This window comes from Opisthorchis viverrini (assembly GCF_000715545.1).
Source record: "Opisthorchis viverrini unplaced genomic scaffold opera_v5_243, whole genome shotgun sequence".
NCBI lineage: Eukaryota > Metazoa > Platyhelminthes > Trematoda > Opisthorchiida > Opisthorchiidae > Opisthorchis > Opisthorchis viverrini.
The window spans coordinates 309,680-334,369 of record NW_008751899.1 but is presented as its reverse complement, the minus strand read 5'-3'; the positions used below and the strand labels follow the sequence as shown (position 1 = coordinate 334,369).

The window sequence follows — 24,690 nt, the reverse complement described above, 5'->3', positions numbered from 1 at the left end:
TTTCGTTTGTCCAATAATGTCAAAATCTGGTGTGCAGGTTGATGGAATCAGATATTATGTTCTAGATGGAGTTAGGTCACATGAACACATGTAATAAGTACCCACAGGATGATCATCTTCATTCCGCTCCTGAATTCGCCTTCTGCTATCTTGCTTTTTTAGTGTCAGTGCAATTTAGTTTGATCGGCAAACTGTAATTTTTAATTCCATTCCCAAATTCATTTCGTAAGAAGAGTGGGAACGTTTTATACAGTGCCTGCAATTAAGCTTTCAAAAACTTCGAAAACTGTGTCAGAAGTCGTTTTCATTTTGGCAAAAACCACACTCAAGATGCTCCTGCAATTGTATTTAGTAATCTATTTCATTTTACAGAAAACTGAAAGGAGATTTAGCAAGCAAGGCTGCATTTCAACCAGTTGAGATTTCTGCAGAATATTGTACTTGGTGTCATATTGGTAAGAGTGATTCAACTAGATTAAAACAGGTTAATATGCGCGGGATATGCTCTCCTTGCTAGCATTTGAAGATGTTCATCATGCTGGCAAAGTAACGTGAGACAGTCACATTCATGGAAAATATCACTATTCTGAAAGGCTTTCGATTTGCTAGCTGAACCAGGCAATTTTATTTACGCAGGATTCATCAATGGTTGTTCAGTACACGAGAGGATAGAACAATCATCAGCATGTTACTTCTGCTTTTTCTCATTCCACACAGTCACATCGCACCAATCCAAGACTATGCTCACGTCTATCACAGTTGCCAGGCCCTCCTAAACAGCAGTTGAGTCGGACTTGATGAAAAGCCTCAATGTACGTGTTCTGAACTCCTCGAAGACGGTGTATTTCAGGCGACGGAGATGTTTCGCGAGTTCCCTTGCAATCCGCTTATGACGAGCACATCTGATATATACTTGATACAGCAGGACCATACTCTCCGGCTGGTCATAGCTTACAGAACAAAATACCGTTTAGCCACCATGACAGTATCAAGCGCTTCCAACTCACCCTAAGCAAGCTGCAATGGAACAGAATGGTGTGAATAGATGTCCAAGGAAACATTCGTTCTGGAACACAAGCCACTGATCCGAAGAGGCGAAGCAACAAATCCACATAAACTGCGATTGTCAGCAATGTTGCGCAGGCTATCGCCCCAAGCGGCATCAGCACGAAGAATGTTCTCCATACGCACTCTTATCTGTGTCCGGACGGTTGATCTCAGACTTGGAATATCATGTCCCCCATCATGTTCGCCTGTGTGGATGCAACTCATCGGGGTGTCCTTTGGCAGGCGTAGCCAACCACGGATAGATTGCCTGGTGTAATTATCCAACCTCTCAAATGTGTTTTGGTAGACTTGGCCGAATACGAGAAAACATGTAAATCTCGTTATGAGGTAGTTTCTTGTGATCCCCATTATTTGATGCGTTTTTAACCGGGAATGCATCACCTCATCGAGAAGTCTCAACAGTCTCCCAGCCGGTAGTTGTAGATTTCTTTCAGTTGAAAGCAAAAGCAACTCCCGAGCACGTCATGGTGTTTGTCGGATCGAGAGGATTGATGAGTTCCTCGGCAAACCAAAGGATTCAACCGAGATCGCAACCGTCCGTTTTTTATGTCACCGCAAATCACCATGGCTTCCGGCTTTTGAGTTCCCATTGTCATCGCAGCTCTCTCCAGCTCAACCGGGGCATCCAAGGCAAAAACATCTACTAAGGTATCATGGAAATGGTATCTTGGTTACAGCATCGAAAATCTAAGAACCTCGTCGACTGCCATGAAGAACAATAGTGGGAAGACTGGATCATTCCGTCTCACTTATCTGTGGTGGTTAATATCCTAGCTGGGCAAACTGCCACAATATTCCTGTAGGACCTTGTGATGCATTGAATTAGAGGAGACAGTGCTCTAAACGCCTCAGTAGATATGACAACTCTGTCATGGAAAACCAAATCAAAGGCTTTCGAGATGTTAAAAAACGTTAAATTGAGATTGAAAGTAGTCGCTGAATAGTAATAAAGCAGAGAATGTAACAGTCATGTAACCTCCAAACAATCTTATGTGTGTAGAAACGTGAACCGGATCGGCAAGTGCCTTATGAAACCATCGAACATGAATGGATGGCACGGAGATCCAGTAGGTCCAGTGAAGTCGGGTTTAGGAGCTTCGGAAATAGGGCAGTATGAACACTACACAGATGCCGCGGAAAATCCTCATATCATAAGGGTAAGTTGATATACCCAAGGAGTGCGCTGCCGTTGAACTGGCAAAGAATCCTGGGTGTCAGCTTCTCCAGGCCTGACGATGTACTGCCCATCAAACGAATCGAATGGCCGACTTGCTCACTTGTAAATGGCTCGATCATACTCTAACTGAATTGCAGCACTGAACGATTTCGCCGTCAATTTACATGTTCTGGAGCAGAAAGTACCTGTTTTCAATACTTATTTATTTCAGATGTAAGCCACAGTTGCCTTCGTACAGATCCCTTCATTACCCATCGAGAACAGAAGACGGTGCATCTTTCCATCTTCGATGGTATAGTAGTTCGTTCGGCAGGTCCAATTTCGGTTGGCCGGCAACCGATGTGCTAGCTGACGACGATGTTGGGAGACATGATTTTACTTTTTTGATGACAGGATTTGCTCCGACGTCATGATACCCCAATTCAACCCTCGGGCAAACACCAGGCCAAAACTAGCGGGTGAGCTGTCAGCATGGGATTCCAAAAGTGACATAGCGCAATCTCCGGTTTGTTTGAACGAGACTCTCTATTCATCAACACCTGACCAGTGGGCCACTGTTTGACGGATGCTTTGGTCAGGGCTTCCAGATAATGATTTGTCCGGTTGTGCTTGCCAGTTAGGCGCACTAGTTTGGTTTTGATGTTGATAGCCGATCGGTTAGCAAAACATTCCTCCAATATCATTAACAGTACGGTTCGCCTGTCTCAAGACGAATATAGATTTTCAGAAAGGCGCAAAACTGATTGAAACTCTTGTTTGGACCAACAAACACCGGAATTCTTTGCACGGCCACTGCATTTTGCTGGATGGAGTGTGCAAACCCGCAATGTTGACTCAGGCTAATCTTTCTATGAATAAGCCAGGAACAGTCAGCGCTCGCTTACCGGGTGACCTTGATCGTGTCAAAGCTTTAATAGAAGTCAACTTTACTGTGCACTACCAAGCCAGCTTTCGATTTGCAGCAACTGCAACATTCCTCATATCAATCTCCCGTACAATGGTTTGAACTAGTGTGGAGGCGTCAGATGATTCGTTTTATGTGTTGTCGAAAGAAACCAGCACATTGAAACCAAAGAGGGGATTGAGCATTGTCCGGAGTTGCTGAAATCTTAGCTCACCTAGGCTGTCGGCGAGCTATCCAGTTGATACCACGAGTAGGTTGTTCACTGCGCCGACTAATAGTACATTTGTACTACTGCCGCCGATATTTTTTGTACAACCTTTTCTATATCTTCTTCACAGCCACCTTACGGACTCGTTCTTCTACTTTCTTGCGATGACCGTAAGGCGATCAGCTCACGTATTTATACAATAAGCAATGAAAAGAACGAATAAACTCTTGCGTTCAATAAAACAAATTCAGTGCTGGAATTTTATGAATAATCTTCCGGCCTCATATCCGTTAAGGAGTTTACTGTTCTGTTCTGTTTCCCATACAAGCTGTAGAAACAGTTTTAGAAGGGAAAGTTTTATCGATCTTTTGTAATAAGTTGACCTATTTCCAATTAAGACACCAATGGACGATTGCTTTGAATTCTGCTACGGAATCTTTATATATGCTTATTTGCAATAGTCGCAATTCGCTTTTCATCCCAAATTTAATACTCACTCATGAAACAGTTTTGCAGTATCTACCTGATATGCACTTAACAGCCCGCGCAAGTGGAAGACAGATAACATCAAATCAGATCAGTTGTCCGTCAGTTCAATGTGTCAATCAGTCTGGGATGGCTTATCGCGGCTGGTTAACTTCAACGTAGTTGCGAAAGTCGGGTTGGAATGGATTTTCCAGCGACGTCATTTTATTCTGCTTACGATAGCACTGGGGAAAAATTGAGTATGTGCTAATCAATAAAGAGTTAAAACTTTCACATTCATTGGGAAAAACTTTGGTGCTTTCGTTCGTAGCTTGATAAAAGAACGTAGACAGTAATTGGCTCTCTTATTTCAGGAATACCAGTCAAATGCATTAAAATGATCCCACATTTTTAGCATATCAATGAGCTGAGATAGGCCTTTAGCTTGAAAAGTGCCCGGGTCACTGGAGATAACAAACCATCATCAGGCAGACCTAGACACAGGAGTGCTCATCATCACCCCTATTGTGGATTTGGATGGTTTTGAGGAGGTGGGTGAAGATTAACACTACTGGGCAATTTGGTTGCAAACGTTTCATCACCAATCGAGGTGACATCATCAGTGCGTAGTTGTGCGTAGCAGTGGGTTAGTGGTTAGTGCTAACCCACCGCTACGCACAACTACGCACTGACGATGTCACCTCGATTGGTGATGAAACCTTTGCAACCAAATTGCCCAGCTCAGCGAACAAGCCAACGACCATCTACGCTACCTGAGCTACCGACATTCTCCTCTATTAACACTACTGCTACACCCTATTAAGAAGGCAACCGCAAAAGACGCTGGGGCGTCTACACGTTGATAGTGTTACTTCATATGAGAGAGACCAGTAGATGCTACGTATTGACTTATGTACCTGGGTTACCGAACTTTTCGCAGGTCAGATTTTGAATGATGTTCTTCACATGCACAACGAAATTATATACCCCACCGGGACTGAATGTGTCCTATGTTCGGTATCGTTACTTAGTTGAGCAAGTGATGATCAATTTTTATGTACACCACTAAAGGCGAGTATTCTTTATCCAGCCGTCCAAGTTCAGGGGAGACGTCTTCTGGTAAAGCAGTGATAGCAACCGTGGTCATTCGAGAGCGAGAAATATCAGGTTATCTTGTGTTGTTAAATTGGTTGTCCCAAACTCACCGTTGTCAGTCTATAATGTAACTCTGACAAGTATGGTGCCGAAATGTAGTTTAGATCATGTTGAGTCAGGTCAGTTTCTTACAAATATGCAGTCAGAATTTTCAGAAAATGAGTATGCCTATAGCTCCTATTGAATCCGAATTCCCCTTGCGTATTCTGTGACTTAACAAAGTTCTGGGAGCGGTGTAATTATAACACGAGACCAAAGAGTACAGATAATTACAAATCTGTCATATGTATGCTGTCTCTAGAGGTTAAGCGTAGGATTAGTTGATGTTTAATTGGGCTCATTATGAGTAGTGCAACCGTGTGCTTGCCAGTAGAATTTGACACATAAATGATGAAGAAACTAGTCGAGAATTTAACCATTTCTCTCTCACCGTAGTTATCCACCCGACAGCCACACCTCATCATAACGTACGCAGTTATTTCGCTGTATTCTACTTCTACCCAAGTTAATGAGTGTGACATGTCTGTCTGACACCTAAAACAGCACACTGATCCAACTTTCAGCGTCCTACAGTTATTTGACCACAGAAATAAACCAAAATCATACGTTTAGAGATCGGTTAATGTGCTGCCGTGGTGCCAATACTCATAGAGAAAGACGATTATATCTCCCAAGCCAACCTTCGGCTCAACTCCCTAAATTCAGACCAATGGGTTTTTTTGCTTAAGACTAATCGAACAGCCAAGTTACCGCAAGCCTTCTAAGTTCAAGCCTAGTTGGCCAGGGGATTGAGTGTCATGCTTCTGTTGGCTGACCGGCCTGGTGAGAAAGACTCTTCGGATGCTACATGGGCATCCCACAATACACAGGTTGGTGATAGGTTAGTGAGGTACTCAAACCGCCGACAGACTAATCGGTCCGGCCTCTTCGCGGTGGATTTGACTGTAAAGAACTCGCCCGCCTGTAAGTATCATTCGACAGAATCTATACTCGGACCAAGCAGTATGCGTAGTAGGTCAGCCTAAGAGAAAATATTAAACCGGTACAGATTTGTGCATAACTCACCCTCAAACTGACGCTAGGCAACTCCATAACAATCTGATGTGCAAATTACTGCAGTCTTTCTTTTGGCGTTTACTTGTGAAATACGGTGGTTTGTATACAGCTCGTGGGTGCAACTTAGGTTCTTTCAAATCTGACATTTGTGCGTAATTCTAGATAAGTCTTTTCCAGGAGCTGCGAATTCCATTCTTGTACTCATTTAGGAGACCCCTCATTTGCTTTGTTTTACGGCATAGTGACTTCATCCTAAGATACCAAAGCAGCAGACGTTCTACCTTTATTGTTTTTATCCAAAATTATATCGGCTGATGGTGAACGAGATATCTTTCTCAGACACTGAAACAGGTCCCATGCGTCACCACTACTCCATACTAACCATCGTTTAAACGGTCCTGCATCACTGTAACGTCGAACCTTACTTCTGCTTTTATGAATTCATTAAAAACCGATGGATTTATTCACCTTTTTAATGGTCTGAGTTGACAACAACCACACAAACCCCTCTACCTGGTTGACTATGTTTACTAAGGAAAGAGCTGATGGATACGGTTTAGGAAGCAATGAAATTCTCGTTTATACTCATATCAAACCATGTTACCAGACTGACCAAAATGGTTTCAACCTTCCTTTATTTTTATTTGTCCTCTTGATTATATTCTCCTTTGACGCTGCTTATCATTTTGAGCAAATACGTCTGTCGGACATATTAACGACCCTTCGTTTCGAAGTTGCACTCAAAATATGATTACCGTAACCGATGTTACCTATTTAGGGGCATCAAACCCACCACCTAAATCTTTATTTAGGCCGTGTATTTCCTTCTCTCATTGGTCATGTCCAAATCAGGTAAATAATTTTCAACATATTACATAGCTCAGTTATATATTGAACCTTTTTTTGTGATACAGAGTGGACTAAAGCGTCCGGTTTCTTTAATTTACGAGACACTTGTGGCAACCCTAGTGATGTAACCGATGACTGACGGGCTGATTGGCTTCTGTAGTGACCACCAGTAGAGCAAACGGTACATGATAGTTTTTCGACACAATCACTTTCATTTGTGCTTAACGCTTTTCATGCACACAACTTCAGTTTTATACTCCCCATGTGCATTAAACGGAAATCGATCAGGCAATTCCTAAAATAGCTAATCGACAGGTGCTGAATGTCCGAATCTGAATTTGAATGAGAAAAATGCCAGAAACAAGGTAACCCCGGTAGCATTAGACGTACTGTCTAATAAACTTGGAGTTTACATGCCGGCAATTGCAGTTGTGTTGCCTCATTTGTTAGCGCTTAGTATTTTGTTGCTCTTTCTCGCCAAACATTGTGCCCAGACATTTATGGTTTAGTCCAAAAACAAACCATTTGCGCTTGGGTGTGAACATTCTTCTCCAGTATACTTAACCAGATACACTTAGCTGGATCACGATTTCACAAGATTGTTCCCTTTACATACCTGTCACAAAATACTCCGGAAAAAAACATTCAGACATCAACACCTGCTTATAAAACTGAGTCATTTTGCGCGTGATCCTGCAATATAGTCCCGAGTAATGTCTGAAAACAAAGAATATTTAATACAAATAGCTATTTCTGTCAACATTTTATCGAATTCCTTGATCACTGAGGTCTCAAAATCATGTTTTTATCCCAAAGATTTTTTATACCTCAGGACTAAAATCTTGCTCAAAAAGAGTTCAGCATTGGCTTTAGTTTATGGTAGCATATTATTCACATCTCCTGCGATGAATACTAAAGATACCTGTGATATATCTTTACAAGTAAATCATTGGCAAATAATCCGTATCACCGATTAGATCATTTTTGGTTCGAAGTTGAACCGATGCAAATCTCTGGCCTAATAACCCTGTGTTTAACATGTCTGCAAATATTGATGTGGAGATTCGATGCATGATCAACGGGAACAGAATGGAGAACTGCTGCAAGGCTTAAGCTCATTAATTTGGTTAGTGCGTATCAAGTGAAAAAGTGTAGACAAAATTATTTTGTAGCATGTTCCGATGACCCAGTACGTTATAAAGCATCTAAACTTCACACCGATTATCTTTTCTAGCATGTTTTGTGAATACGTTCGCGTTATTCAAACTTCTAGAAACGCCCGTTTTCATTTCCTTTATAAAACCTTTTTTGAGGGTACACTGTAGTCTACAGTGAGAGAATCGTTTGTGGTATCGAGTCCAAACAGGTCATTTCCGAGGTCCAAAGAAGTCAGCTCTTTACTGTAATGAATGCCTAATAACACCAAATACCTGGCCTTAACATGCTGTCTCCCAGAAGCATACGCACGTAAATATCCATATTTACTTAAGGAATTCCTATCGCTGACAGCTGAGTTCACAAAGAATAAAAGGGTTCTGAGTGATTGAGTACTCATAGCATCGCCTTGATATACAAACACTGGTGAAATGATGGACAAGTAATATACCACCCAAAAAAGCTAAATGTAGAGAGGCTGTCAGTTCTTGGAGTTCCCGGTTTTTATAAGTAAGCATCCAGAAATACAAAAGCTCTAATTCTGAACACGAAAATACAATAGTTGGATAAGTTGAAGTATGGTGCAACGAGCTGCTTCAAACTGATAATCGTTCACATATTTGCATTTGAGCCGTCTCTTGTTCCAGTTGCTTCAGCTTTCTGGTTGTTGCTCTATTAGCTGAGCTAGGAACTTGGATTGCTAACGCTTCACCACCAGCACTGGGTTGAGTGGGTGAAAGCATTTTTGAATCCCGGGTATTATTAAAGAATAAAAAATTCCCTTCTTACTCTAAGGAATAGTAGTGGGCATTGAGCCCATCGGTATCTTCCTTTTGAACAATATGCCCGTTCTCATCCGAAACCCCCTCTACTATCAGATTCAGTTTTGATATCAAGGCTAACGCATAAACCTGTTTAATTTGCTTATGTTTGGTTGTGTAGTTAGCGTTAGTTGCATTTTGTGTTCCAAGTGTCCTAGAAAATGATGGGGATAGGTACCACGCTGCTATTTCCAGCTTCACTCGGCGCAAATAACAAAAGTAAAAAATACAGGTGAATACAAGCGGATCAACTTTAAAATCTAAATAAGAAAGAAAAAAATGTAAACTTGTCTATACCCCAGTCGAACTTATGCTCAAGTGCGGATTATGGAGGAGCTCAGCTGATCGTAGCAGGCAGTTAAAAGCGCAGAAAAATGCTCATAAACGTAAATTTTGGTGCACTGATTTTTGACATGTCTACAGAGGTAATCAGAATGATGTAAAGTAATCAAAGCCACTTTGAACACTATTTTAATTAGCCATTACGACTCATTTGGCATGAACGAATGTTGTTACTTTTCGGTAGATACCGCTTCCTTAAGGAAATCCTTAGGCATATTTTGAAAACTTTTGCCAAGTAAAAATATAACGTTAGGCGTGTTGACGAAAACTAGATTGGCACACGCCCATATTCAAGTTCAGGCTAAAACAACGTCTTCAATTGCTGTAGGAATCGGGGAAATTTTGCGTAGATCTCTGGGGTGTCTGTTGAGCGATGTTCAAAAATGGGTCTGCTAAACCAGTGTTATATCTCTGGGTTATCCCTTGCAGTGAACTTTGTATCTAGAAGCTGAATCTCCCAAAACCGAAGCCTAAGTCCATTCATTCTAAGCAAGTAAATACAGGACGTAGCTCGCGGAATTGTTGACTAGGCTGCAGTAGTGAGTTAGGCCGTGCGGTTGAGGTGAGGAGGAGGTGGGGATGGAAAATTAGAAGTCCCGCGAGCAAACACCCCCAGGTGGCATCAAAAATCTGGTTGATGAATTTGTTCCCTCACAAGATTTCTATAATGGACTGGCAAAGTTCTGTTACATTTCAGATGATGAAATTCTGCGAAATAAGCATACCGAATGTTAGGACATACTTGATTCTTATATATAGATCAACAGCGACGAATTAACATGATGAGCCAGTGGAATGGTCACTACGATGGAGCAATTGTTGTCAAGAATCTATAATTCCAGCACACCGACGAAATGCATACAACACATTCGGGCACAAGCAGTTCAGGTTCTGATGTCAGTAAATAATGTGTGTTCATGTAGAAGCTGAAAGGCATTACTAGTTGGACAAACAGCCTGAGCCGTAAGTAGTTCGGCGAACGTTTCCAAAACTTTACAAAATACAATCATTTACACACCAATTTGATCTTAAAAGGAGATTCAAGGAAATATGCTGTGATATTCCAAACAATAAAGCAACTTAAAATGACAGAACCTTGTGCAGCACATTCATTTGTAGAACATCACCAGATAAAGAGTCATCTGAGATACATTTAGGTCTCCCGTTTAATCCAGCTTTGTGCTTTGGGAACTTCGTACAAATCAACGTCAAGTAGAGCAAAAGGTTGACGTACGTTTGGGAACTATACCGACGTGATGAAAAGTAAGAAGGGCAAACTCTGTCATTTTTAGAGATAATTTTGAATTTTCAAGTCATATCGTACGACTATTATATTCACATGACTGTCTCATAAGACCATTCTATGTTACTTGTCAAAAAATGGAATAAGCACCAGGGAAATGCCGGTCCGTGGAAATTCTCATTTCATGAACCTCTTGGTGGTCAACTCATTTGATTGTACTTTGAAAATACCGCAATAGATTTTAGACAAAATTTGTCTAAATGTTCCAAGTTTGCGTTCTCGTCGGTAAAAATGTTTTACTGGTTGTACAAAATCTTTCACATGCAACATTTAAGATTATAGGATTAAAGGTGTTCGTGAGATTTGGGGAAAAAGCAGCCGAACGAATTTTGGCAAATCGACAGGATTGTTATTTAGCACGGGGAACCTTTCGATGTTTCCCACTAAGTGGCGCATACTGGTTCTACTTGGAAGTTCAAAAATCTACCCTTCAATATACTAGTGCAAAGCGCTCACAGGCACATGTGACCATGTGCCTGAATTGGTTTTCATAATCCCAGCCTTTTGCAGCTGGGCGTCAGCTGACCGAAGTGGGCGAGGCGTCCATGTAGACAGACAGCCCACTATAGGAAACATTAACATTATTTTGCGATCAAATAGAAAACATTTATATATACATTTACCAGAGGGGCACATTTTTACACTTATCGAAGTGTTCTGTCGCTTTTTCAGCATCGCTGTTTCAATGAATCCCGTGCAACTTCTCGCGTTTTATGGCTTGTTAGACAAAGCTGCACGGCAATCTCTTAGTCTAGTTATGTAAAAATCCATTCCCCAAACAATCTTCCGTTCTTGCGAAATGAAGTGGTCCGTAGGTATGGATATTAGAATAACTGATAATGTGTCACACATTTGGAAAATAAAAAACAGACTTTTTTATGTGCTGATGGTTGTGAGAAACAAGGAATTGCGTAAGCCAAACAGGCAAAGGTAGTTCGGTAGTGCGGCAGTGAGTGACATGATGTTGTTTGTCTTCTATATGTTTTGTGGAAATAATCATTCAAAAGCGTGAAAGCACACTTGTGGATTGTGACTACTTCCTCGTAAAAAAGATATCTTACAATTAAACTTTCCTTTTCTACAGCAACAAACTCATTACCAACCATATGGGACACGATACTTCAGTCGTGATCCAATCTGAAGCAGGATGTACAGCGCAGAATACAGCAGTCTGGATGTCACCTGCGACGGAAAGTTTCGTGAAACTTTATCCACATGTTTTGGCGTCAAATGAGATTATTTGCCCCTTTCAACTCTACTTGTTTTGTTAAGATTGCGCACCGAGTGCGCACCTGTTATGCAAATTGAGGTAGGTTTAAAGTTCATACGTGGATTCAGACTGATATCCGGTTACGTTCATCCAACGAAGATCCTTAAGATCCTTAGGATGATGATCACACTTTCAAAGTATAGTCTCTGACAAGAGATGATCAATATATACTCTAGTTGGCAATTTTAACTCAGTTTAAAACGATAGTTCAATATTATATCAAAGATAATAACAGCGCAAAATCGCAAATCGACAGTTTCAAGCAACACATATTGTGAAATTTGAATAACGTTACACTTCTAGGAAATAACCCTATTTAAATTTAGAATACAATGGTGATATTTTGTAATCTCGAAAAATCTTTCCAGACAAGTACGCTTATGAATAGAATAGTTACAAAATGCATACGGAAGTATGGAATCTTTGGCTCGCCATGTTAGTTAACTAACCTGAATGTCCTTTAGTCGACTAAGGTTGTGGTGCGTTTGAGGCCAGCGACGATGGCATATAATAAAATTATTCGTTTCCACGGAATAACGGCCAAGTAGCAACACCAACTGCCGGAAGAGGGACGACACAGAAAAGTTGTGATGGTCATTAATATCAGAGAATTCAAACTAGACGAGATCAAATTAGACGTGCGACAAAGCGGTTGACAGTTTGTGCAACCTGGTCATTGTCTGCACTTACGAGGGAGTTCTCAATTTTAAGCTAACAAATTTTAAATATAATAAACTCATTCCCGTTGTGTTTAACTAGCCGTATTTGAACACTTCCGTCGGGCTGCACAACTCAGCCTTTCTTCTGGGATGCGGCCTTTTCAGCAGACACCCTGTGGATATGACACAAACAAAATATGTCAAACTTGCGACTTTAAATTCGCCATCTGTTGGGTATGTCTACGGTAACCCGATCAAGCTACGCCACCAAAGAGAATGTGTTTTCAAGTAATTACACATAAACATTCATCCAGTTAACCCTAATTAGTCGTTGATAGTTCGTCCACGCCAGGTGCACAGCTGTAATCGATGCTGTTTTCGTAAAAGCTTGTGCGCTTCGACTAATCCGATTGTTACATTCACTGAGGAAGATTGTTGCCCCTCCGTTAGGTACTAGACATTTAGTGTATTCCTGTAAGATATTTACGGTAGTGGACATTCATAATTCTCCGAATTCTTTCCGCTAACTTTTTGCTCCTTTTTAGTCAACCAATAACTGTGCTTGGGTAAGTCCTTGTAGGAGTGTTTCAATGCATCGAGCGATCCACCAAGACGTTGGCTGCCATGGAGTGTTTGGGCATGTTCCCTTATTTTCCTCTATTCAGCAATTTGTGTTATACAATGCATGATCCGTGTGGATACTGCATGAAAGTACGGTTAGTTCTGTTTAGAATACATGCTAAACTTTAGGAGTTGGACATAAAATGAAGTTGCACGCGTGCGTGGACCGCATTCAAGCAATTTTCTTCAGACACAATGAAACGGAGTTAAACAAAAATGTCATTATTCTCAGTTAAAAAATACTGACGACTTTTTCAGCTGAGACATCAACTAACTGAAGAACGAATATCTTCAAGTGTTATCAGTCTAAACCCTGGTGTGTAACTGCAGTTTAAACGGGACTTTGGTTTCGTACTCGTAACTGATGGTTGCCTTTTTCGTGACGTGAACATGTCAACACAAGCTTAGAGACAAGAGTCTGTCACCAATGAACACAACGGGTGATTGCATGATGAACCAAAACACAGTTAAATGCGTGTGAAGCTGTAATTGTGAAGTTGCCCCTGCACCCAATGTTACAGACAGAAACATGAATACCGGTATTATTCAGTGTGTTCCTTTTTGCCCGAACAGCACATGCTTATTTTTCATACTATTAGCTGACGTTACAGTGGAGAGAGGTCCACACTGTGATCTGGCGGTCGAAAACTGCGTTCAGGATGTCGATTCGACGGTTTACTTAAACTACGCGAAAATTACTGCCAAAGGGCCTTCCACCCTAACTGAAAATTAACTAGAATGACTCGCGTCGGATTAGGGTAGTGAAACGCGATTGGTCTGTTACTACACAGTAGACCCGTCACAAGCGTATATTTATATGAAGATTGTTCGAGAGTCCAAAGATAGCTTGGTATTAAATTCACACTAATCTATGCGTAACTCAACTAGCAACTATAAATATGCATAATTATGTTGAAGAGTAATTTAAGAACTATACTGTTCCACTTGAATATCAAGTTGTTTAAGCGCTTTACTGTTAAACATAAAATAAACACTCGTAAGTCATTTTGATGAGTTTGCAGAAATATCTGCGTATTCATCTTCTTTTAGCAGCTTTGATCTCATTGACAGTCAGTGCGCTTAGAAGTGCATTACAGCGTAACCCTCACTTTTGATTGTTCCTTGATCTCTAGAAACGGCAGCATTTATTGCTGCTGCTCCCCTCGTTCAAATAATATCATCTGATTTGTCGCAATGAAAATTTCAGGTATTTTGTAGTCAGTTTAGTCCATTATTCCAGCAATAAACAATTTGATTTGGTTTTCAGCAAAGACTGTGAAAAATAGTGAAACTGCACGCCGAAAAGATGCAACAACCTGGGTTGGAATGATTGTTAAGTTAGGTAGACGACCTGAAGAAGTACTTTGTCGTTAAAATGTTAGAACGTTCTGAATAGGGTTTCAAAACGGAACGTTGGCATAACCTTCTGGGTGTCACAGAAATTTCATTATTGGCAGCAGCAAAAGACAGCGCAGTCTGACGGTTACGTACTAAGACATGTAAACATTTCGTGGCTGCTGTGTGCCAAACTCACCGTACTTTCCAAAGTATCAAATACTTATTGCACACGGCTGATCGACAGACCAGTTTGCTCGCAACATATATGTGCTTTTGAGGGGAACCAGGTAGTGGGCTTCACAGGAGTTCCTCAGCACTCAGTCATCAGAGGAAACAAGATGGGTTTAAGTACTGCTCGTCTGTCATATGCATGCAAGGGTTACCAGTGCCACTGACCAAGTGCCTTGCCTCATTTGCTCCGAGATTTTTAGTGTTACATCTTATTTCATTTGCAAAACCTTGTTTCCAAAACCTTACGTTGGTCTATAACTTTCAGAATGTTACCCCGCTCATTTTTCCTAGTTTTTCCTTGATTAGAATGATAGCACATGCTTGTCACAACAACGATCATTCCAGTATTATGAGGGTCCAGATGCCCGAGTAAAGATTAGTTTCTTATAGGAGATGAACTGCTCTTTCTAAAGCTGATAATCAGTCCTAATGCAGCTTTTATGCATAATATTTCCCAATTCCTCACATTCTATCCATGGGATTTGACAAGTTTGATTCCACGCCATTGTGTGTGAGATGCAACTTGTGTTCAACATCGCAACTCGGAAAGTGTGCATCAAATATGTCGTAAATTATTTCCCTGAATAGCGCTTTTTTTCACCGTACGTCGAGAATATTATTAGACGGTGCATATGAACAAAGTGTTTTGAAAAGTCAAAGGAAGCAATTGCAAGCATTACCGGAATACTGTGCGTTTAACCAAAACAATTTAGAAGTGTTTTAAAAAGAGAAAAAAGTGTAAGTTGATGTGGTAGCATTTTCTTGCCTAGACTCCAATCCGGTAATAAAAGCGTAATCGACATAGGCCTGAGATGATAATTTTGTTGAGTTGATGTGCAGGTAACACACGAAACTGGGCATACGTATGTCTCACATACGTGTGGTATTTTCACTTACATGTCCCGAATTGCCGTAGTCTATATTTAGTGGTTTTTGCAGAGTCTAGATAGAGTATATCCCCCAATGGAAAAAACGGTTAGTTTTACATGTAAAGTAGATATGTTTACACTAAGTCCACACTGTGGAAAACAAAACAAACGGCACTCTTTATATCCGGTAAAACGCACACCAGAGTTGTTATGGTATAATGGGATTCATTAAAAATTGGGCACTATTAGACCTTCTTGTCCAAAACAGAGACTAATTAAATGGTTCTATTTTCAACAATTTTCAAGAACTGTGAATAGCTAAGATAGCATTTTTCAGGAATACTATTTTGATACCTGTTTTTTGAGAGACTTTTTTCCACAGGATCTTCTGCCGCTACTTTCTGCAAAATACAGGTTGGTTTTTGGGAGTATTAGTTGAAGGGTTAGTGGAAAAGTCTTGCCAACCTAACGCGGGTGTGCAACTTCGGAACCTGTTAGGTGGGCGTAGTTCCAAATTCTCAATCTCAGTATCTTCAACTAAATATATGCAATGACGATTATCGATAAACCTTCACTATTATCCTGAATGAATCGTAAAAGCGGGCTGTGTGCACATTTGGTTAGAGAAAGCCCCAAATAGAAGACTTCTTTGATGACTGTGTCCTGTACTAAACACGATAAAACTGAAATTCATAAGCTAACGAGCTTTGTGATAATGTATCTAAATAATGAAGCATACATTAGGCCAATCACATCCCTGCGCTATACCGCCCCCCAAAGCTTTTTGAACGTAATTGCCCCTGCATGAGTGTGAATCTCCACTTGTGACAAAACAATCCAAACTTAAGATCAAAAGGCTGCAGAAGACATTCTTACTTAATGACGGTTATCTGCAGCAAAATTCAATTAATGCCTATGAACGATAACAGATTCACAATGGACTATAATCTTTAGGCAATTAAGTGGTTGGTGGATGAATCTGCGGTTTACTGGAGTACCGTCATCAAATACGAACATTCAAACCCCGTTTTCTGTAGCAGCCTCTCATTTGTCAAGGATAAAAACCGCGCAAAGCACAATGAAATATTCAGCTTATCACGCTTTTATAACTAATCTGTCGACGAGAACTTAATTTCAGCCCACAGCCCTGTCATTTTTCTCCTATGTATTTATCCTCTTCACCGTGAGCCCCATGTTATCAGCAGCTAATCTTAAATCTTTTCATTATCCCGCGAACCGATTTTGCATTTATATATATACAGGTATTTGTTTAAGCCGAGCATTATGTTGAGTTAAACGAGTAATTTCACTTCAGCATACATACAGCATATATACAGCAGACATACAAACAGATACAATGTACTTGGATGGAAACGCAGCGACCGAGTACCTTTGTTTTGAATTTCACCTCAGGCTGCAAATGAACAATAAGGACCGCCATATCCTCGATCAGTGACGCGGCAGTTGCAAGTCAACCGCCGAGCTCAGAAAACTGATCAACAGACACGTGATCAACAACCGGTGAGCTTACCGAATTCCTGACAACTCGTTGAGTAAAACTACATTCACCCGTCTGAATTTCTCACGTCTTCTGTTCTCATTATCGCACCTTCTGCCTCCCACTAGTTCCAACCGATAAACCCATCACGATATTTTGGTCTGCCTTTTTCAACTTCCCCAGAGCAGTCTGTCTGCCTATGCTCTTGTGAACAAGTTTCATGGCGAAAATCTGAGACCGACCAAATGCCCACTTGCAGTGGATGAAACTAAGTAACCATTCTCATAAACGGCGAGGTCAAAATTTACGACTGTCACATGAAGAACTGGTATAAAAACCCTCAGCAACTGAAAATGGATTTAACGGAATAGTCCTATGGGATCGCATAATCCAGTGAGCTTTTCCTAATTAACTCCACTGACTGGCCGTTGTATTTTTCAGTAATAACTTTGTGTTGGCATTACCGAATAGACTGGATAATATTTTGTGGATTACTTCTTACCCAAGTCTGATTTGATTCACCAGTCAGTCTCGGAATAATATACAGTAACGTCTGCGTACACTCAATCTTATAACTTGTCGTGTCAGGTGATCATAAAGAATTAGAATGTACGCGACGCTAACGAGGAAGTCCTTTTATCAATGATTAGAAGGAACTACACTCTGACGCATACAGGAGGGAAATCATGCTACTTTAACAATATACAGGCTTTAATAATGTCCTAACTTCGACTCTGAGTAAAACACCAATGATGAACGTCTATTGATGTTACGGTACATGCACTTCAACACTGGAATTCCGGACACTGCGACAGGTAAAAAGAAGGGTGATGTTTGAACAAGAAAATGTTGTGAAACCATCCATTACCTGCAACAACAGTCGGATAACTTTGTAGTTGCGTGAAACGATCCGGCTTCATTCATTCTATTCGCAATGTGTTGGGCGCATGGAATGCGCCAAATCATCCAGTATATATGGCGTAGTGCGTGACCGCAAACAGAACTGATAAACTTTCATAAATAGGAATGGAGAGTTGGTGGTCAAATATCATCTACCCAGAAAAGTAGTAAAATGATTATTAGAGATTTTCAGACAAATGATTAGATCAATTAATAGAACTTCCGCCGGATGGTCTGGAACTCGTGTATAATGAAGCACTGTTTTTTTTCGAATGATAATCCATGAGAGCAAAACTTCTACCGCTCATAAGGTTCAGCAATGGCCATATAAATGCGTAGAATAATGCCAAATTTTGAGGAATTATTGAAGCTTACTGCTTTTTTCAATCATTTTAGACCTATTTCTGTAATATCCTAAACATTTTTTCTGGGTTGCTCTGCTTTTAGATAATCGTGCGCGCTGGTCACGAGAACTTCAATCTTGGTCTATATCACTGAACAAGGTAATGATCATATGTGAATGCTGTCATCTGCTCAGCATGTAATTCATCTAATTTCTAGTGTTCCTTTATCATTCATAGTCAACAATGAGCAGCTGACAGAGGTTATTAGAAATCAGTAATGGAGAAACAAGAGAAGAGATAGAAAGAAGATAAAGTAGATACTTGATTCTAAATATGACGCCAACATCGTGAGATACTGGATCGGCAGATTTCAGAACCAAGCTACGGTACATAAACTGAAGTGCCGAAGTAATACAGAAATTAAATTACAGTAAACCCAGGAAGAATAGAAGACAAATTCTGCTCTGGACTGCAAATTCAACTATAATTCGCCAGTATTTTCTCGTTAGTTGTCACGTTTTCCGCTGTTGTAACCATTTCAAACAAATCATTTTAACGAATAATTTTCGTTGCTGTTTTAATACTGCTTCCAGATGTCCGGAAGCAAACCTGCAAACCCCCAACTTTCCAAGTTTTAGTATATTCCAAAAACGAGACGCCTCTTTGGTGCTGGAATGCGACAGGGCCAGTTTTTCTTAAAAGTGACTCGTGCGATCCAAACGTGACCCCGGTGTGATGCGAATCGAACCATTATCTGGAACGTTCTTGCATGGCTACATCGTAACCGAATTCGATGATTGTGAGAAGCTCCCTGTGGGCAGCAACACCTCAAATCCCTAGTGCTTGTACAAAACACGTGCACAATTTTTGTGCAACAATATAATTCCATCTCCATCAGATGGCGCATAAAGTTCAGATGTCGGCATATTCGTCTCTTAATGGTTCGTAATCCTCTACCAAGGCCGAGCCTGCTTGGCCTTTTTTGAATTAATGGTATGAATGGAGTGGTGTGTTGCACGAATAAAACACTCTAGTCTAGGATATTTTCTCTAAGGGTAGAGTGTATTGCGAACAATGCAAAGCATTTAGAAATTTAAATGATTGTGTTATTCCACCTGTTCATTGAGTAATCTTGTGGTCATAGGCGATGCACACTTATTTGCGTTTTCACTTTCATGAGCTTTTCTTTTCCTCAGCTTGTTTGTAAATGGTGAAGGACTTTCCTGCACACGTTCTCCTTTACAACCTATCGGTTCATACTTTTGTTATAATCCTATTCTACAACTCGACCGAAAGTGACAGTTTTGCACACCTCTGTAGACCATTTGACTAGTTTTTTAGATGTCGTCCGCACAAATAATCCTTATCGTAGTAGTGTGTTACAGTAACAGAAACGTTAGAGAAGAATAGGAAACATTTTTAAAAACAGGACACTCACAACTTCGAACCTTGGCAACACAGCATGAGTAAGCCCTTGAAATAAGAGTCACAATTATGCCTCATCACAAAAACACACGTCTGACAGTTACATGCAAGCCGCTGATTCCTTGCCTACTGAAAGGTTACTCTACTAACTGTTACTGAAGGCACTTGTTCTATATCTTGCCCATGCACCGGAAATTCAAACCTAACTTGCTTCTGCTACATGCATCTAAAATCTCCACTTCAAGGTCCACCTAATTCATTTGCTTCTTCCACCGATTCGCAGCGGTAGAGTGACGGTCCGTAAACTTGAACTAAAAATTTAACATGGTAGTACCCATGTAACAAAAACCCAAGTAAACCTTGGACCGGTTAATTAAACTAAGGAAAAGGTGGACTTTTGAGCCTACGTCATTGAGACATACATCGCAGCATCATGAAAACAAAAGTTTTTATTGTAGCACTCTTTTTTTCCAAGATGCTGCTTCAGCTTAAAGCAAACCCTTCCATCAAGGAGTAACCTAAAATTCTCTTCATCCAGACAACGGAGAAAACAGTGTATAATTTTTACCAAAGTTTATATAATCTGCCTCCCAGTGAAGAACGGTTGGAGTTATCGCTACGCATAGAGGAAACATCCCGTTTACTGTCGAAACCAAGCACGGTGGCATTTGAGAATCACAAGGGAGAATTTAATAAGGGATGCAACCAAACCTGCGTCAGTTATTCTGATTTAAAATGCAGATGGTTCCGCTTCGGCAAATGGTCTGTGGTGCTCTAAATGAGTCAAATTATTTTTCCAAAAATTTCACCCACTTTTTCTTGGTTCACTGACAAATAACTACTATAACACACCTTCAACTTTGGGTATTATCTCGTGAACAACCTTTTCAGGTGTACACCTTATCAATACTAGATACTCGATCATGCCATTTGCTAATTGACGGCTCAAACGGTATTTTTACCACTGCGTGTTGGCAGAATATGCATTGTTACGAGTTCATATCTCACTTGTTATCAGGGAGAACGGAGTTACTTCATTATTGGTGGTAAGCTATTCTCTAAAAAAATCCACAGCTGAATGTGAATGTTCCTATCCTTACTTTCCCGACTTTCTCCACGTCCGCAGAGGCAGCCCTAGTCTCATTTGAGGGTAAAGAGTTTTGCTACTTTTAAAAAAGCGATCTGAATTAATTTAAGTACTGCTTACTCAGCCGGTCAATCCGAAATTTAACCGTTACCTCTACTTTAATATTTCATCTCAATAATCAGGCCTTGTAGTTTCTGTTTTTATTACTGGTTACAACTGAGCACCAACATACTTAACAGACTGAATCCTGCATTTTAAAGAGTCTAACCCCCAATGGTAAGCTTACAACTCTTGATCCAAGCTTTCTAAAAGCAGCAACGCTCTCTTGTTTGTTGAAACGGAACCTCGTGAATGCTCAGTAGGAGCAAAACAAAATATAAACTCAGTTCATAACAAAAGCAGGAGAGAGAAACTATGCAACCAATGGAATCTCTCAATAGATTTTTTGAACCAATACACGCCGTGTATTATTTTGGGATTCCCTTGAGTGCTGCCGTGTGGTCTCTGTGTTTTGCAGGCACTACAATCGTGTACGCATGTGTATGTGGTAACGAACCACTTATCAAGCTGACTGAGTGGCTGCTTCATCCGTACGTCAAATGGTTTGACGTACGCTCATGGAAGTCTAACGCTGTCCACACATAAGTATCTACCAGTATATGCTTCAATCTTTACCTAAAGAACAGACTTTTGGCTAGCCTTCCTGGCCAAGTGACGCGTGAATAGCCTGTGCACTCAAATATGTGGAGATTGATGATGACTCATTAGTGGTGTAAGTACGATGCTGATATGCTAGAGCTAGAAAAGCGTATAATTTCACCCCTGACTTGTCATTTCGGAAATGGAGTGCATGAGCCGTTCTGGGATGTCAGTTTCATTTTCCAAATGTTAAATGACAATCTGAGGAGTCATGAAGGTCTCCAAATCAAGTACTATCAAATTTTGTAATATAAGTTTGACCTTTGTATTCCAGAGCGCTTCTCACAATGAAACCAGAAAAATTGAAACTTTATTTATTTATGGAGAAGATGACGGGAGCTACCGATGTGAACAAGAAAAGATTTTGCGAAATAAGTGTCATGAATTTCATGGCTAGCAGAATCCATACGCTTCATCTAAATTGTGAACTCCCCATTGATGATCTAGGGCCGTTCCAGTTAAGGTATCCGAATGCATATGGTTAAGAGAAAACATCTGGTTTAGTCCTGAGATGTTTGGGTAAAACTTTGAGTGTCTGGAGTATTTTCGGAATGCAGTGCAACGGCCATTGAAATGAAGACCGGATGGGTGCACAAAATCGACGTCTATTTAATGTGCCAATAGCGGCTGCCTGGAAGGAATGAATTTCTTGTGTCCGGGACAGATTTAAAAGGTGCTTCTTCTTCAATGCTGTGTGTATTTCCAAACGGAACTTTTGTTGTGAAGAGAAAGGATGACTTTAAAATCCGGAACCAGCGTACCCTTTGTGCATAATTTGTAGCATAAACACCGAACAGAACTGAAAGAGAAGGGGCTTTCAGCAAAACTCACCATCAGTCCGGCTAAACCAAGTAAACAAGAACGTTATGCTCTAAAGTGGAAATGAATCCTTGTCCCTGGATAGTCACGGAGCTACTCCGCAAATCAATTTTCACTTTACCGGACTACTGTTTTATTTTCTGAGTACATATCTGCATCCTAAACAAACTTATACAAGTTTGATTTGTTATTCCAGTATGTTCTACCCCCGAAATGTCACATCTAAAATTTAATGGACAATTGAAGTCGAAATGACTTGTGGATGTAAGAGGAGCAACATATAGCAGAAGACTTTTCAGGAAGCTTTAGATTTTTAACTAAAAAATCTTGGGTTGACGGCAGTCCCTAATGTTAGACCATCAAACTATAATCATTCATTCGAGGTGTTGAGCAGCAGTGGAGATGAATGCCATACTACGTAATTAGTCAGCGTGCCCAATGTTCACCCCCGTGACGCTAGTAATGGAAAAGAAATGTTGCTTTGTATGAAGATCCCTTTTCTATTTCAAGAATGAGTTACAAAATTACTGTACCATATTAGGTATATTATTACAGTTAATAGAATATTAGAGAAAATAAGTTCCCACGCAGTTGATTTGTAGTGTTACGTCCCTTAAGCTGAAAACAAATTTAGGCCGGTCCCTGAGGGGAAAATTTTGTCTCAATGGACTACTGTACTTGTGCCTGCATCTCAGCGCTTTTGTAACCATTGACCCGGATTAATGAGACTCGTTATACTTACACTGTATTGCTCGTGTGCACTAATACAAGTCCAGGGTTGTCTTTAAAATGTCTCTGTCCAGAATGGGTGTTTTTATTTGATTTTAGTTTATAAATATGTAGGATTACCTATACAGGAGAGTCATAATTTTACCCACTTTTCATTTCTCGCTTCTAACTGTCCAGAGTGTGATCGATTTGGCATGAAAAATATCGCGGATCACTACACCGTTTAGCTGTCATCCAGGTGTAATTTTTGCCAATGACTCAAAGCATGATTTAGAACAACGAAACGAAAATAAATAGATAAACAGGCACGAAAAATCCAAGGATACTTTTTCTCGCTCTAGTGTTACTGGAACCAATACGTGTGTTTTGGGAATGCTTGATTTTTGAGGAAGATGTTTCTAGCAATGATGCAGGCTTCCAAGACAAATCTCGTATCATTGCACCCTTTTCCCTTCACTACTATTGGCAAGACTCCTCGGGTAAACCTGTAATTGCAACTGCCTAGACGCTATGATAACCTAAAATACTTATCACACACGTATACTTGCATTAAAAGTTGGTCAAAATGTTAAGTTTATTGGTAAACTGAGGTTGCATAAAAGCGTACATTTAGCTTGCGGTAATAAAGTAGACGGATATGAACGATTAGTGAATCATACTTGCATGTTTGTGTTACACTGCCTAGTCCTCAAGTCTAACAGTTAATCGACATTACCAGTGAAGGCTAAACTATTTCACAAGATCGGCGTTTTCATCAGGCTGCTATAAGAATCTTTTAAAGATGTGCGGAGACGAAACCAATATTTTATGGCCTTGTTTGTTGTTCCACGTCTATTCCAGAGACAATGGCCAGGATTCATTTGGAGTGGTTCTCTAAAGTGCTGCATTCCGATAAGGATCGGTTATAAAAGTCGAAGCCTTATGCAGGAATGAAATCGGCAGGTAGAATTTGTCAAAGACTACTGTAAAGCTGCACCGCTGCGTAAATTATTTGGTTAACGTATTTGAACCTTTGATCACAAACAAAACCGATGGGCTCTTTTGCTCACCGCGTCGCAGTCGCCTTTTGCAATTAGCTAAAAAATCCTGGTGGACGTAGCGCACAAATGAATGAACTACTTATTATTACTTATTACTTATTACTTATTACTTAATACTTATTACTTATTACTTATTACACATTCAATTGGTTCAAGGCACTGCGCAATGCTCTGTGCTCACCTGTGAAACCAAGTAACTTCCGAATAATGGCTGACTAGTCAGAATTCTGTTTTCAGGTGTATTGTTGAAACAATTTCGTCTAAAAGAATCAGCCCCAATGGACCGACCCAAATTACCCTCTTTTTAGGTTTAAGCATTGTCAAGTGTTGTTTTGTCTCTCCATATTTTGGTATGTATCAATAGGTCATATATGTCTACCGTAAACGCATGCTTTTAGATGTGTTGTCTAGCTGCTGAGAACTCTAGTGTGCTTTAAGTGATTTATTATTTGATAAGAATATTTCAGAGAACGGATTTGCATCTTTCGCTACTCTTGTATTATGTATTCATCCACTACATTCAAATAAACTGTCTTTTATGTACTGCTGACCCTTATGAAGTAATCTATCGAATTCCAATTCGATATGTAGTATACATATATGGTATTTTTCTTTAGGCAAGGTGTCTAATTACTAACAACTTCCTGGGCTGGGCGAA

At 40.3% G+C, this 24,690-nt stretch overlaps 1 protein-coding gene across 1 annotated transcript in view; it reads right to left on the bottom strand.

Moving 5' to 3' along the window:
- Positions 1–24,690, bottom strand: part of T265_08879 (hypothetical protein) — a gene marked incomplete at both ends in the record, with an annotated part of 161,354 nt that overhangs the window by 69,326 nt on the left and 67,338 nt on the right. Inside the window, one exon of the mRNA XM_009174801.1 lies at positions 8,827–9,118. Within this exon, the coding sequence (XP_009173065.1) occupies positions 8,827–9,118 (292 nt within the window). The remainder of the gene's footprint in view (positions 1–8,826; positions 9,119–24,690) is intronic.